This window comes from Rana temporaria, chromosome 2 (genome assembly GCF_905171775.1).
Source record: "Rana temporaria chromosome 2, aRanTem1.1, whole genome shotgun sequence".
Lineage (NCBI taxonomy): Eukaryota > Metazoa > Chordata > Amphibia > Anura > Ranidae > Rana > Rana temporaria.
In genome coordinates this window covers 441,238,260-441,252,195 of record NC_053490.1, presented here as the reverse complement: position 1 = coordinate 441,252,195, position 13,936 = coordinate 441,238,260, and the positions used below count along the sequence as shown (strand labels likewise).

At 44.7% G+C, this 13,936-nt stretch overlaps 1 protein-coding gene across 1 annotated transcript in view; it reads right to left on the bottom strand.

Moving 5' to 3' along the window:
- Window positions 1–13,936, bottom strand: part of MYL10 (myosin light chain 10) — an 82,793-nt gene that overhangs the window by 29,703 nt on the left and 39,154 nt on the right. The window contains exons 2-3 of the mRNA XM_040338417.1: window positions 9,794–9,880; window positions 6,862–6,937 (exon numbers count right to left, since the gene is read on the bottom strand). Of these exons, the coding sequence (XP_040194351.1) occupies window positions 6,862–6,937; window positions 9,794–9,880 (163 nt within the window). The remainder of the gene's footprint in view (window positions 1–6,861; window positions 6,938–9,793; window positions 9,881–13,936) is intronic.

Here is a 13,936-nt window from a genome sequence, read left to right as displayed (position 1 = left end):
CCTCTCTCACTACCCCCCCACTTTCTACACCCTCTCTCTACCCCCCCCCCCCCCCACTTCCTACACCCCTCTCACTACCCCCCACTTCCTACACCCCTCTCTCACTACCCCCCCACTTCCTACACCCCTCTCACTACCCCCCACTTCCTACACCCCTCTCTCACTACCCTCTACTTCCTACACCCATCTCTCACTACCCCCCACTTCCTACACCCCTCTCTCACTACCCCCCACTTCCTACACCCCTCTCTCACTACCCCCCACTTCCTACACCCCTCTCACTACCCCCCCACTTCCTACACCCCTCTCTCACTACCCCCCACTTCCTACACCCCTCTCTCACTACCCCTCTCTCCCTCCCCTGACCTAAAGCCCCTTGTCTTACACTCCCTTGCTCACCCTCCCTCTACTTCTCCCTCCCTATCTCTCTTACCCCCCTTGTTTCCCCTCCCTCTCTCTCCTACTTTCCCATCTCCCTATCTCTTACTCCATCCTAGACATAGTGTATGTACGACAGGTCAGTGTATGTAGGACAGGTCACTGTATGTAGGACAGGTCAGTGTAGGCAGGTTAGTGTTTGTAGGACAGGTCACTGTATGTAGGACATGTCAGTGTAGGCAGGTTAGTGTATGTAGGACAGGTCAGTGGGTCAGGTCACTGTATGTAGGACAGGTCAGTGTAGGCAGGTTAGTGTTTGTAGGACAGGTCAGTGGGTCAGGCCAGTGTATGTAGGACAGGTCACTGTATGTAGGACAGGTCAGTGTAGGCAGGTTAGTGTATGCAGGTCAGTGTATGCAGGTCAGGTCAGTGTATGTAGGTCAGGTCAGTGTATGTAGGACAGGTCAGTGTAGGCAGGTTAGTGTTTGTAGGACAGGTCAGTGGGTCAGGCCAGTGTATGTAGGACAGGTCACTGTATGTAGGACAGGTCAGTGTAGGCAGGTTAGTGTATGCAGGTCAGGTCAGTGTATGTAGGACAGGTCAGTGTAGGCAGGTTAGTGTTTGTAGGACAGGTCAGTGGGTCAGGCCAGTGTATGTAGGACAGGTCAGTGTAGGCAGGTTAGTGTATGCAGGTCAGGTCAGTGTATGCAGGTCAGGTCAGTGTATGTAGGACAGGTCAGTGTATGTAGGACAGGCCAGTGGGTCAGGTCAGTGTATGTAGGACAGGTCAGTGTAGGCAGGTTAGTGTATGTAGGACAGGTCACTGTATGTAGGACAGGTCAGTGTAGGCAGGTTAGTGTTTGTAGGATAGGTCACTGTATGTAGGACATGTCAGTGTAGGCAGGTTAGTGTATGCAGGACAGGTCAGTGGGTCAGGTCACTGTATGTAGGACAGGTCAGTGTAGGCAGGTTAGTGTATGTAGGACAGGTCAGTGGGTCAGGTCAGTGTATGTAGGACAGGTCACTGTATGTAGGACAGGTCAGTGGGTCAGGTCACTGTATGTAGGACAGGTCAGTGTAGGCAGGTTAGTGTTTGTAGGACAGGTCAGTGGGTCAGGCCAGTGTATGTAGGACAGGTCACTGTATGTAGGACAGGTCAGTGTAGGCAGGTTAGTGTATGCAGGTCAGTGTATGCAGGTCAGGTCAGTGTATGTAGGTCAGGTCAGTGTATGTAGGACAGGTCAGTGTATGTAGGACAGGCCAGTGGGTCAGGTCAGTGTATGTAGGACAGGTCAGTGTAGGCAGGTTAGTGTTTGTAGGACAGGTCAGTGGGTCAGGCCAGTGTATGTAGGACAGGTCACTGTATGTAGGACAGGTCAGTGTAGGCAGGTTAGTGTATGCAGGTCAGTGTATGTAGGACAGGTCAGTGTATGTAGGACAGGCCAGTGGGTCAGGTCAGTGTATGTAGGACAGGTCAGTGTAGGCAGGTTAGTGTATGTAGGACAGGTCAGTGGGTCAGGTCAGTGTATGCAGGACAGGTCAGTGTATGTAGGACAGGTCAGTGGGTCAGGTTAGTGTATCTAGGACAGGTCAGTGTAGGCAGGTTAGTGTATGTAGGACAGGTCAGTGGGTCAGGTCAGTGTATGCAGGACAGGTCAGTGTATGTAGGACAGGTCAGTGGGTCAGGTCAGTGTATGTAGGACAGGTCAGTGGGTCAGGTCAGCGTATGTAGGACAGGTCAGTGGGTCAGGTCAGTGTATGTAGGACAGGTCAGTGGGTCAGGTCACTGTATGTAGGACAGGTCAGTGTAGGCAGGTTAGTGTTTGTAGGACAGGTCAGTGGGTCAGGTCAGTGTATGCAGGACAGGTCAGTGGGTCAGGTCAGTGTATGTAGGACAGGTCACTGTATGTAGGACAGGTTAGTGTATGTAGGACAGGTCAGTGGGTCAGGTCAGTGTATGTAGGACAGGTCACTGTATGTAGGACAGGTCAGTGTAGGCAGGTTAGTGTTTGTAGGACAGGTCAGTGGGTCAGGCCAGTGTATGTAGGACAGGTCACTGTATGTAGGACAGGTTAGTGTATGCAGGTTAGTGTATGCAGGTCAGTGTATGTAGGACAGGCCAGTGGGTCAGGTCAGTGTATGTAGGACAGGTCAGTGTAGGCAGGTTAGTGTATGTAGGACAGGTCACTGTATGTAGGACAGGTCAGTGTAGGCAGGTTAGTGTTTGTAGGACAGGTCACTGTATGTAGGACATGTCAGTGTAGGCAGGTTAGTGTATGCAGGACAGGTCAGTGGGTCAGGTCACTGTATGTAGGACAGGTCAGTGTAGGCAGGTTAGTGTTTGTAGGACAGGTCAGTGGGTCAGGCCAGTGTATGTAGGACAGGTCAGTGTAGGCAGGTTAGTGTATGCAGGTCAGTGTATGCAGGTCAGGTCAGTGTATGTAGGTCAGGTCAGTGTATGTAGGACAGGTCAGTGTATGTAGGACAGGTCAGTGTAGGCAGGTTAGTGTTTGTAGGACAGGTCAGTGGGTCAGGCCAGTGTATGTAGGACAGGTCACTGTATGTAGGACAGGTCAGTGTAGGCAGGTTAGTGTATGCAGGTCAGTGTATGCAGGTCAGGTCAGTGTATGTAGGACAGGTCAGTGTAGGCAGGTTAGTGTATGCAGGACAGGTCAGTGGGTCAGGTCACTGTATGTAGGACAGGTCAGTGTAGGCAGGTTAGTGTTTGTAGGACAGGTCAGTGGGTCAGGCCAGTGTATGTAGGACAGGTCACTGTATGTAGGACAGGTCAGTGTAGGCAGGTTAGTGTATGTAGGACAGGTCAGTGGGTCATGTCAGTGTTTGTAGGTCAAGCCAGTGTATGTGGGTCAGGCCAGTGTATGTAGTACAGGTCAGTGGGTCAGGTCAGTGCATGCATGTCAGGTCAGTGTATGTAGGTTATGTCAGTGTGTGTACACACGTACGTAAGTCAGGGTATGTGTGTCAGGTAGGTCACCCCGCACCACTCCACGACCGCGCCCGAACCCCCCCCCCCCCCCCCCGCCGTGCCGGCTTGGCTTTGGGCTGAAGCCCCTGGTCTTTTTGGCACCTAGCAACGCCCCTGCATTCAGCATAGTCATGTGGCATGGGGACCTAGAAATTTTAGAAAGATGTGCAGAAGGCCAGAGATTTTGTTCTATGTAGAAACCTTTAGGCCTTGTACACACGACCGAACATGTCTGCTGAAACTGGTCCGCAGGTTTCCAGCAGACATTTGTCCAGCCGACCGTTTTGCAGCGGACAAATGTTTCTTAGCATGCTTAGAAACATGTACGCTGGAAGCCTGTCCGTCGGACATGTTCGGTCGTCTGTACAGACTCACCGTACATGTCAGATCGGCCACCATCCCTCGCATGCGTCGAAGTGATTCGACGCATGCGTGGAAGCATTGACCTTCCAGCGTCGCGCACGTCGCCGCGTCATCGTCGATGCGACGGCGCGGACACGTCACCGCGCTGTCTGTCCGCGCGGATTTCGGTTTGATGGTGTGTACAACCATCAGACCGAAATCTCCCAGCGGACATGTCCGATGAAAACGGTCCGGCGGACCGTTTTCATCGGACTGTCCGCTGGTGTGTACGAGGCCTAAAGCATCCTGTGTTCCCTCCACCCTCCCACCTATTTTCCATATACTAGTGCAATAAACCTGGTTAAGTTAAATTCTGAAGTGAATGGCATCCATCTTTCTTCCATCCTGAGATGAGAATCACTCCCTGAGACAAATGTGCCTAAGTCCTTATTACCAAGTACGGTAAACATTTGCAATGCAGCTATTTGTTAGCTGAAAATCGATATTTACTGCAGATCATTCAGAATAGGGATGAGCCAAACACCCCGCGTTCAGTTCACACGCGGACCCTATTAAAGTCTATGTGACACGAACATAAAAAATCGAAAGTGCTAATTTTAAAGGCTTATATGCAAGTTATTGCCATAAAAAGTGTATGGGGACCCAGGTACTGCCCTACCGTCTCCTTCCCTTTATGAATGAACACCGTGAGTGATCATTAGTGTGTGTTTGGGCTTTGGAGTGCACACCCTAATGCAATAGGCTGCGCACACCTATGATAGATATATACAGTGTAGTCAATGTAGAATATATATACAGTGCAGGCAATGTATTAATATGTATATATATATATATATATATATTCTGTGTAGTTGCTGCGGGCTGCGTGTTTGAAGATGGATGTACATCGCGGGACATATTTTTTTTTCCTTATTTAATAAAGGAATTGTCAAAAACTGTCGATGGTGGTTTTTACTTTTTGACACTTTATTTGGTGAATGGGTAGGGGCACAATGTACCAGCACAGAGCACTTCCCATTCATTCACTGTCCAGTGCAGTTGAGGCTGCAGAGAATGGGACTGGGGAATATCTGTTCTATGTCACAAAAGTGAGACATCAGGTGTCAGTTTAGAACCCTGAAATTTTACCAAAGCCTCCCAATGGGGCTCCTAAAAAAATTGTAAAACATACAAATATATTTTTTTTATAAAATATGAAAAATAAAAAAAACTACTGACACTGTCCACTGCCCTACTGACACCAACCTTTTCTTCCCTGATGACATCAACATCTGCTCTACTGACAACATCCTATGCCCTACTGACAAAGTCTAATGCCCTACTGACACTGAGCACTGCTCTACTGACTGACACCATCAACTGCCCTACTGACACATCCACTGTTCTACTGACACCATTCACTGCCCTACTGACACCATCCACTGCTCTTTTGACACCATCCACTGATCCACTGACACTGTCCATTACCCAACTGACACCATCCTCTGCCCTACTGACACCATCCTCTGCCCTACTGACACCATCCTCTGCCCTACTGACACCATCCTCTGCCCTACTAACACCATCCACTGTTCTATTGACACCGTCCATTGATCCACTGACACTGTCCACTGCCCTACTGACACCATCCTCTGCCCTACTGACACCATCCTCTGCCCTACTGACATTGTCCACTGCTCTACTGACTGACAATGTCTGCTTTTAGGTAGGCCAAGTACATATTCTTACAGAGACATTTGTTTTAATAATCTAAGCATATCTTTTGTGTACAAGAATGTTTTTGTTTCATTTAACCATGCTCCTTTAAGCCCCTGCCACTGTTAAACCAATTTGGCCACACCCATTGTTCACTATGGCAAGCTTGCCACACTGCATTGCTATTCCCTTGGGGCACCCAAAGGTGTCCAAGTTATTTTACAGTCCTTTAGTGTATACTACAAAAAAATAGCTGTGTCGTGTAAACTGGTCGGGTTTGGCTTGAAGAAAAGGTGGCAGTCCTAGCAGCGCTTTAAAAGTTGATTTTTATCCACTTCTGTGGCAGAGAGGCGGGGCAACGCCACTACAAAAAATGAGAGCTTTGAAGCGGGTCCTTAATAATTCACTTCTTCTCCCCTAGTAGAGCCCCTCCTAATCCACACCGGAGGTAAGGCTTGAAATAGCTGCATTCAATCCTCACCTCTGCAGTAGATTAGAAGGGGCGCTGCTGCAACAACAACAAAAAAACAGCCCAATGAGGTGGGCCTTTAATAAGCCAGCCATAACTGTAGAATGAGAGGATTTCAAGCGATCTCCATGCTGGATTAAGAGGGGCACCGCCAGGAAGGAAGAAGGGGGCACAGAAGCATGCCTTATTAAAGAGCCGCTTCTTATCCCACTTTTTCTTTACTAGTGCCGCCCCTCCTGCCAAATGGAAAATCAAAAAAGCAAATGCGTTCACCGTTCCGACAAACAACTGCAGTTGTCACAACTGTTTGAATTTAATAGCTTGCAGTGTGGATGGATGAGTTTACTGGTGAGTTGAATAAGAGAAATCTGTAAAAGTATGGCTAACCTCAGTCACATTGCTTTTACTGTCACTGCAAATCGATAGGCAACCAGACAACATTTTTTGGGGCAATTAGCAGTATTTGATGTGACACTATTATTGAGAGAATTATGTGGGCCGCAGTTGTTGACCTCGCGAAAGAACAATGCTAACTGTCTGGCTGTCATGATGACTTTCACTGAATTTTAAGATCCTAATAAATAAACATAAAGTGACGTCAGACCTATTGGACTGCATACCTATTCAAGGTCAATGTTCAGCACATACTGTATATATTTAAATACATTTCTATATATATATTTTTTATATATACAGTATAGAGAGAAAGGTGAGCGTGTGTTTACAAAGGTTACCATTCTTGAACACATACAATCATATATATTCAAAGTGATTGCTCTTCACTAAACTCCTAATGGTTCCAAACCCATAAACAAGAGGATCACATTAAATCAGTTTGGCAGACTTCCCTTTTGGCTCGCTGCACTTGACATATCTCCTTTGACTCACGCAGCTTCGGTTTAAGTATAATCATTTCCTACATACTTGAGCATGTGAATTTGATTTAGATATCACGTTTCTTTTTCTTTACCCAGAGCAGCGAATGTGTCTCTCAGGTCTCCTTTATCAATGAAGCCATCTCTGTTCTGGTCCATAATGGTGAAGGCCTGGTGACAAGGAAACAGCACAGCATTAGTTAGATCCGCAGGATCTCCCATCCTCTCTGATCTTCGCTTACAGCCTGTGACACATTTCACTTTCAGTTAAAAATAAGCAACAAACAAAGCCTCTGCGAATTACACACGTTTAGTATGCTAATGAATCCTGACAAGGGGTTTAATTAAAATACAATTAACCCACCCCTAGTTCCGTGAACTAAATTAATACTAGGCACAATATGATACTGGATGGCTTCCAATACATGATTAGATACAGCCAATGTTAACCCTATATGAGAGTTTGGGTGAAAAAAGACAAAAATACAATACTGTAAATATGAGGTTGAAAAAGAAAAGTTGTCTCGTTTTTCCAACATATGAGAAAAGAGGATGTACAAATGTTCTCAGCCCTAAGCAGTATCAGATCAACAAAATGTAGAGTCTTATGTGAATGTATAACATGAGGTCTGATCTGAAAGGATTGAATGGTTTCTTTCTTTAAAAAATCAATCCAGCATTTACACCAGGGAGGGCTGCATTGATTATCATAGTCTGTGACTTTGTGACTGAGTTGTGACTACAGAACTGGCAACCTTATGTGGTTATACAAAGCTTTTAGCAGATCCAACACCTTAATATTGAGGAAAAGCCACTATCTGCCTTGTCTAGGAGGATGCAATTTGGGGGGCTGAAAGAATATATATCTTCATGAAAAATACACATTTCTCTTTTTTATGTATAAAAATCATGTTTACACAAATATCCCTGATCATAGGTGATGGTTGCAGCAAAAGATGGCTAAGGCTGGCTTTAGATAATACGATTTTCTTCTCTTCCACCATGGATGTTAGTAAAGAAAATCACTCGATTCCCCCATTAACACAGTCAGTGTTGGTGGGGGAATGCCTCCCACTGCACCATCGTATTTTGCCAGCAGGGGGCACAGGGAGTATTGTGGGCCACCAGCATATAATGGCTACTGCTAATGGCTATAGCCGCTGGCAGTAGCCGGATCAAAAAAAATCCAACATGCTGGTTGTACCCAAGTTGATAAATCCATACATGGTTAGAATCTTGGCTGGTCCCTGCTGAGCCAACTGAAACTCGAACCGTCTATGGCCGGTCTAACCTGCCTCTGCCAACTTTGATTACTAATGTAAGAGAATAAAGTAGTTTATAAAAATGTACTGAGCAGACCATCTGGACTTCAACCTGATCTCATGGAATAAATCAGTAGAGAAATCTATACTCCTACCCCACGTCCCTCAGCCCTTTTGATTGGATGGTGTGGGCTCAATAAAACCCTCCTGAGTGTTCATAAAAAACTGCTGGAATTGGCAGCTGGAGCTTTCAACTTTGCACAAATGCTAAGATTACTTACTGAATTGGAATCTGCCTGAACCAAAGACCAGGCAAACTTTGTGAAGTACTTTAATTTAGTTTGCTGTTGATATTGTCTGTTTCTGTAATATATATTTTGTACATTTGTTTCTTGTGCCGCTTTCCTTGTCTTTGCATTTCATGATAGCTGAAAATCATTGAGCTTCAACTCTAAATGCTCTAAACCAGATTGTATGCCTCTTGAAGAAGCTACTGTACACTGAACTAAACTTTACTTTATCCATGTCTGGAGTGTCAGTGGGTGTCAAAGACATTTTTTCACAGTAACAATCCCTCTCAGTCTACTGGCAGTTAAATTGTTGTCCTATAAGCTGGAAAATCTCTGTGCAGGGCTGAAAGTGGCGTCATCACATATTGGTGGCTAAAGCAGAATAGTGCGGTTACCATCATAACATATTGATGGCAGCGGTGGGATTGGAGATTTTCATCGTCTCCCACACACACAAGCTGTGTATGCTTTGTGAATGTGAACAGATAACAAACATATAGAAAGAGTTTCTGAAATTGGGCTGTAAAAGTAGAAATACATTATAAACCATCCTATTTCTAATACTATTCCCCATGTATTGAATTGTATACTAACTGTATTGGCTCCCTTTACATTATAAAATGCTGTGCAAACTGTATAAAGCCTGTTATTTAATGATAATAATAATAATATTAATAAGCTAAATATATTATATAATGCAGCAAATAGTAGTTTTACCAATATTGCTGTTTTTGTTTTAAAAAAAAAAATTGAACAATTTGTTAATCACCACAAGGGTAACAGTGTGCTTTTTACTCTTTTGTTATTGGGAGGAAAATCAGATTGTAAATTCAGTTCAGCAAACAAATGTGAAATTAAAGAGCAATTCCAGGCAACAGCCAATCATAGAGCAGCTAATGATATTGAGCAAATGCTTCAGTTGTCCAAAAAACAGCAAAAATTACTTAAAATACATTAGTACATATTGCCCTAAAAAAGGGTCAGGAGGAGTATGTAACCAACTGAATCTGTCTCCTGCATACCCAATCACTGCTAGACTGCTAGAGGCAGCAAGTAATCTGCAGTGTTTGTTCACCAAGTACTGTAGATGTTTTTTTAGGACAGAAAGAGTAGAGCAAACTCATGCATTTCAAAGTTTACTATTTAAGTTTTTCTGGAATGTACCTTTTTAAGGGCTCATTACTCCGCAATTCCCATGTTCAGTGTGCAATTTGCTTTCACATTTACTTGTATGCAGTGCATTTTTTTTTTTTTTTACTTTTTTTAGTATGTTGAGTTTACATGCAACATGCTCTACATTATTAAACATATGTGTACACTAGGCTCATTGAAATACAGTACTTACATTTTTTTGCATATACGTTTGTACTGCATTTAAAAATTAGTTTGACTGCATATGGTGTAAATGAACCCTTAAGGTTTTATATACTGTAGAAAGCAGACCACATGTTATGCCAAATGGGAAAATACTCTACCTCCTTAAATTCCTGTATTTGACTTTGATCGAACATGGAGAAAACATTTGAACCTCCATCTGCCTTCTTTTTTGCTTTCTTAGGAGACTAGAAAAGATAAAAATAAGTGTAGAATTAATATCTGTACTTCAGTAGTGTACAATGATTCCGAAAAAATGCTTATTATACGAGAAAGAACCATTAAAAGACAAACTTAAAAAAAAAAAGTTTACGTACAGTGTTTTGCTTTTCATAAATACTTTGTATCCATTTCCAGGATAAGCCTGCTAGAAAATTTGACTTGTCCCAGAAGAGTCAAATCTGTAGTACAGACCCTCCCTCCTTGCACATGATAGCCCTCTCCTCTTCTGGAATTTGTCTGTGCTGACCAAGAATCTCCACTCCTCCCTACAAAATATTTTTTCTGTAGTTGCTGAAGGAGGAGCAAATGGGAATAATACAGAGTGTCACTTGAGTCACAACTCTGATTCTGCTGGGACTGCTGACATCACATACAGTGGTGATTTTAGGACATTTGGATGTCTAGATGTAGCACCTTCTAGTGTGCTCGAATATATTTTTCAGTAGTGTAGGAAAAATGTTAGGCTTGGCTGGTAGCCAAGTCTGTATTTTTTATTTGGGTCAAGTGAGTGACTCAGGGGGGGCTGGATGACTCACAGGTAGCATCTCTGAGACCTCCCCTAACTTCTGGAACTTGCTGGAAAATTCTAGAAGAATGGGCATGGAGGTAAGGAGGAGCTGTCTAAAGTATTCTGAGGGCCCTGACCAATCCCCAACAGATGTGTTGGCAGGGGACAGGCCCCCTTAAATTCTCTTGGTCAGCCCAGCTGGGGCAGTGGAGTTTGAATGGAAGATGGAGATGGAGTGTTAGGCTCTTGAGGGTAGCTCCCTAGTCTTGGGGGGTGACCTCACCCTGGGCTCGGGTGTGGAAGTAAACCTTTCCAAGACACACATGTGTGTCCTGACCGGGAGCAGGAGAAGCATAGCAGGAGAACACTGCCCGGAAAATCTCCAGGGAGGAAGACAGCCAGGTGGGCTGGTGAGTGTTACCAATGGGGAGAGCACTTAGAGGCATTCTTGAGAGGACTGGGGGAGAGTCCTAAGTGGGCTGGCAGTGCCTCAAGAGGTGGTGCTGGGTTCAGTAGCCACAGAAGGACAGCTGGTCACTACGACTTTGCTACAAAAACAAGGGGCCTGTAGTCCCTGCCTGTAAAGGGCTTCAACTACCAATCTGACTGAGCCTTTTTGTCAGATCATCCAACAGTGCCAGCTGGTCCTGGGAGTTGTAGCTCTGCAATCAGGATTTGTGCAGGAGGCAGAGGAGAAGTGTATATATGGACTGTAAATAGTATTGTCCCTGAAGAGTTTTTTGCTGAAAGTCAAGTGGGCGTCCTATAATACCCTAATCTCTATCTAAGGTTATTCCCCTAAATAAAACACAAAACAAAGCATTGGACTGTTCTTTGACTCAAGTGCACTGTGAAGATGCAGTGTGCCTGGCTGTGCAGGCTGGGGGATCACTTTCTACTTGCGGCTCCTTAGGGGGTGCGCTACATACACAAGGGAGGCTTTTACAGATAATAACATACCTAAGACGCAATCAATGCACATACTGTATAATCCTATGTAAAACATATGCCTATTAAATATCTCAGCCAGTAAAAGGAAGCCGGATAATGCTGCTTATTCTACACTGGACCTGGTAAATCAAAAGGGTAATTTTTCTATCAAGCAGAACTGCAGGAAGATATAAATGCCAAAAATAAATGCAGCTGAGCTTTGGATTTATACATCAATAGATTTTTTTTAATGTAACTAATATCTTGATAATTACATCTATAATTTTCGCTTTAAAAATAAGAGCTAGTTAAATTACCTATCCACTTATGCCTCGTACACACGATCGGAATTTCAGATGGAAAAAGTCAGACGGACTTTTTCCATCGGAAATTCCGACCGTGTGTATGCCCATCAGAGTTTTTCCATCGGATATTCAGATGAATTCCATCGAAGTTTAGATAGAGAACATGTTCTCTTTTACTCCGATGGAATTCCGTCGGATTTCCAACGTGAGTTTGGTCGGACAAAGGTCCGATCGGGTGTACAGGGCTTTACAGATCAGCTACATTACTTTCAGGTCACGCACCTCTCTCACTCTGGCCAAGGGTGCTGGTAAACTATAGGCTCCGTTACTAACCCAGTATACGCTAAATACAAAAATATGAAACTGCACACTGCTAATGTTATAGAGCTTGAACAACTTTATTGGTCAGCTATGACAGATGCACTCCACCCATAACCTCCCACTGATGCACTTGGCTGATTACTGGGGCTTAAACACAAAACCCCAGTAGGGCACAAAACATGTCAAAGGAGTTCATGGGTGGAATTATGTGGTGCTGTTGGATCAATAAAGAGAGTAATGCTCTGTGGAATTAGCAATGTGCAACTTTCCATTTTTGTACGTAGTGTTAGGCCTCATTCACACGAGGCGGACTCCGCCAGCTCAGCGGGAGATAAGTCCGCAGATCTCTGCTGAGCCGACGGATGACAAGCTCCTCTCTGCTCACTGAGCGGGGAGGGGCTTGTCGGGCACCGCTGTCTCCTATGGAGCGATCTGATGACATGTCTCCACTGACATCCGACGCTCCATAGGGATGCATGGAGCAGCTGTTCAGGTCCGCCATCAAAACTGACAGGCGGAAACCGAACGGTCCGTCCGTGTGAATGAGGCCTAATACCCGACTTGGTATCAGCCTTTTACAACAACACACAGACTTGGAAAGGGAGATTCAGGATTGTGAGCCAATCAGGTGTGTTGTAGACAGATGTGTTGAAAAGGAACTTACGGAAAGATGGAGAGAGCAGAGTGATGATTTCATCAGTCTGCTGCTATTCCTTCACTGTATAATCGGAAGACTGGGTGGAAAAATGGCACCATTGTATCCATTAGCTGAAAATACTATAATCCACCTGGCTATGTTGCATGAGGGGGCTATGAAAATCTCAGGACTGAAAGGACAGAAATTTAAATGCTTCGGAAAGTTAAACATCTGTGTTTTAGCTGTTTGCCTTTAAAAAAACAAAACAGCTCAGGTATACCATACTACTGATATTTACAACGTTTCCAGCATTACTTTCAACTGCTTCATGTACAGTGTGTACCACATGTATGATAATTGTCAAGTGCTCAGTCATGCTTGATCGTGTCCTTACCATAAATAAGGATAAGGAAAAAGCACACCTTTACTGCAGCAGAACAGCACCATTCAGATAATGATGTAACAAAGATGTCAGTAATGTGCTAAAGGAGAGTATACCTAAAGCCTAGTACACACAGGCCAAATGTTGGGCGGTATCAGCCAGTTTAATAGAAACCGGCCAACATTTGGCATGTGTGTACTAGAGTCTGATAGAAGCTGGCCTTCTGTAGAAGGGGCATGCCTGAAAAAGGTCTGCCAACCGGCCAATTGCTGAGAGTGCTGACCGGAGTGTTCTGGTGAGGGGCCATTTCCTGTCAGAACAGAACAGCAGGGGAGATCGCTGTACTAAAGTTGAATAGTTAGTACAGTGGCTCCTCCTGAGCTGTCAGTTTTTTTCTCGTTCAGCCCTGCTCTGTTGGAAAAAAAAAACAAACTGCTAGGCCCGGATTCAGAAAGAATTTACGTTGGCGTATCTATTGATACGCCGCGTAAATTCTAGCATGCGCCGGCGTATCTTCTTTCTGTATTCAGAAAGCAAGATACGCCGAAATTTGGCTAAGATACGACTGACGTAAGTCTCTTACACCGTCGTATCTTAGTTGCATGTTTACGCTGGCCGCTAGGTTTACGCGTAGAATATGCAAATTAGGTAGATACGCCGATTCAGAAACGTACATCCGCCCCGCGCATTTTTTTACGTTGTTTACGTAAGGCTTTTTCCGGCGTAAAGTTACCCCTGCTATATGAGGCGTATCCTATATTAAGTATGGACGTCGGGCCAGCGTCAAATTTTCCGTCGATTACGTCGTTTGCGTAAGTCGTTCGCGAATAGGGCTGTACGTAAGTTACGTTCACGTCGAAAGCATTGACTATTTGCAGCGTAATTTAGAGCATGCGCACTGGGATACGTTCACGGATTATACAACACGCCCACTGCATG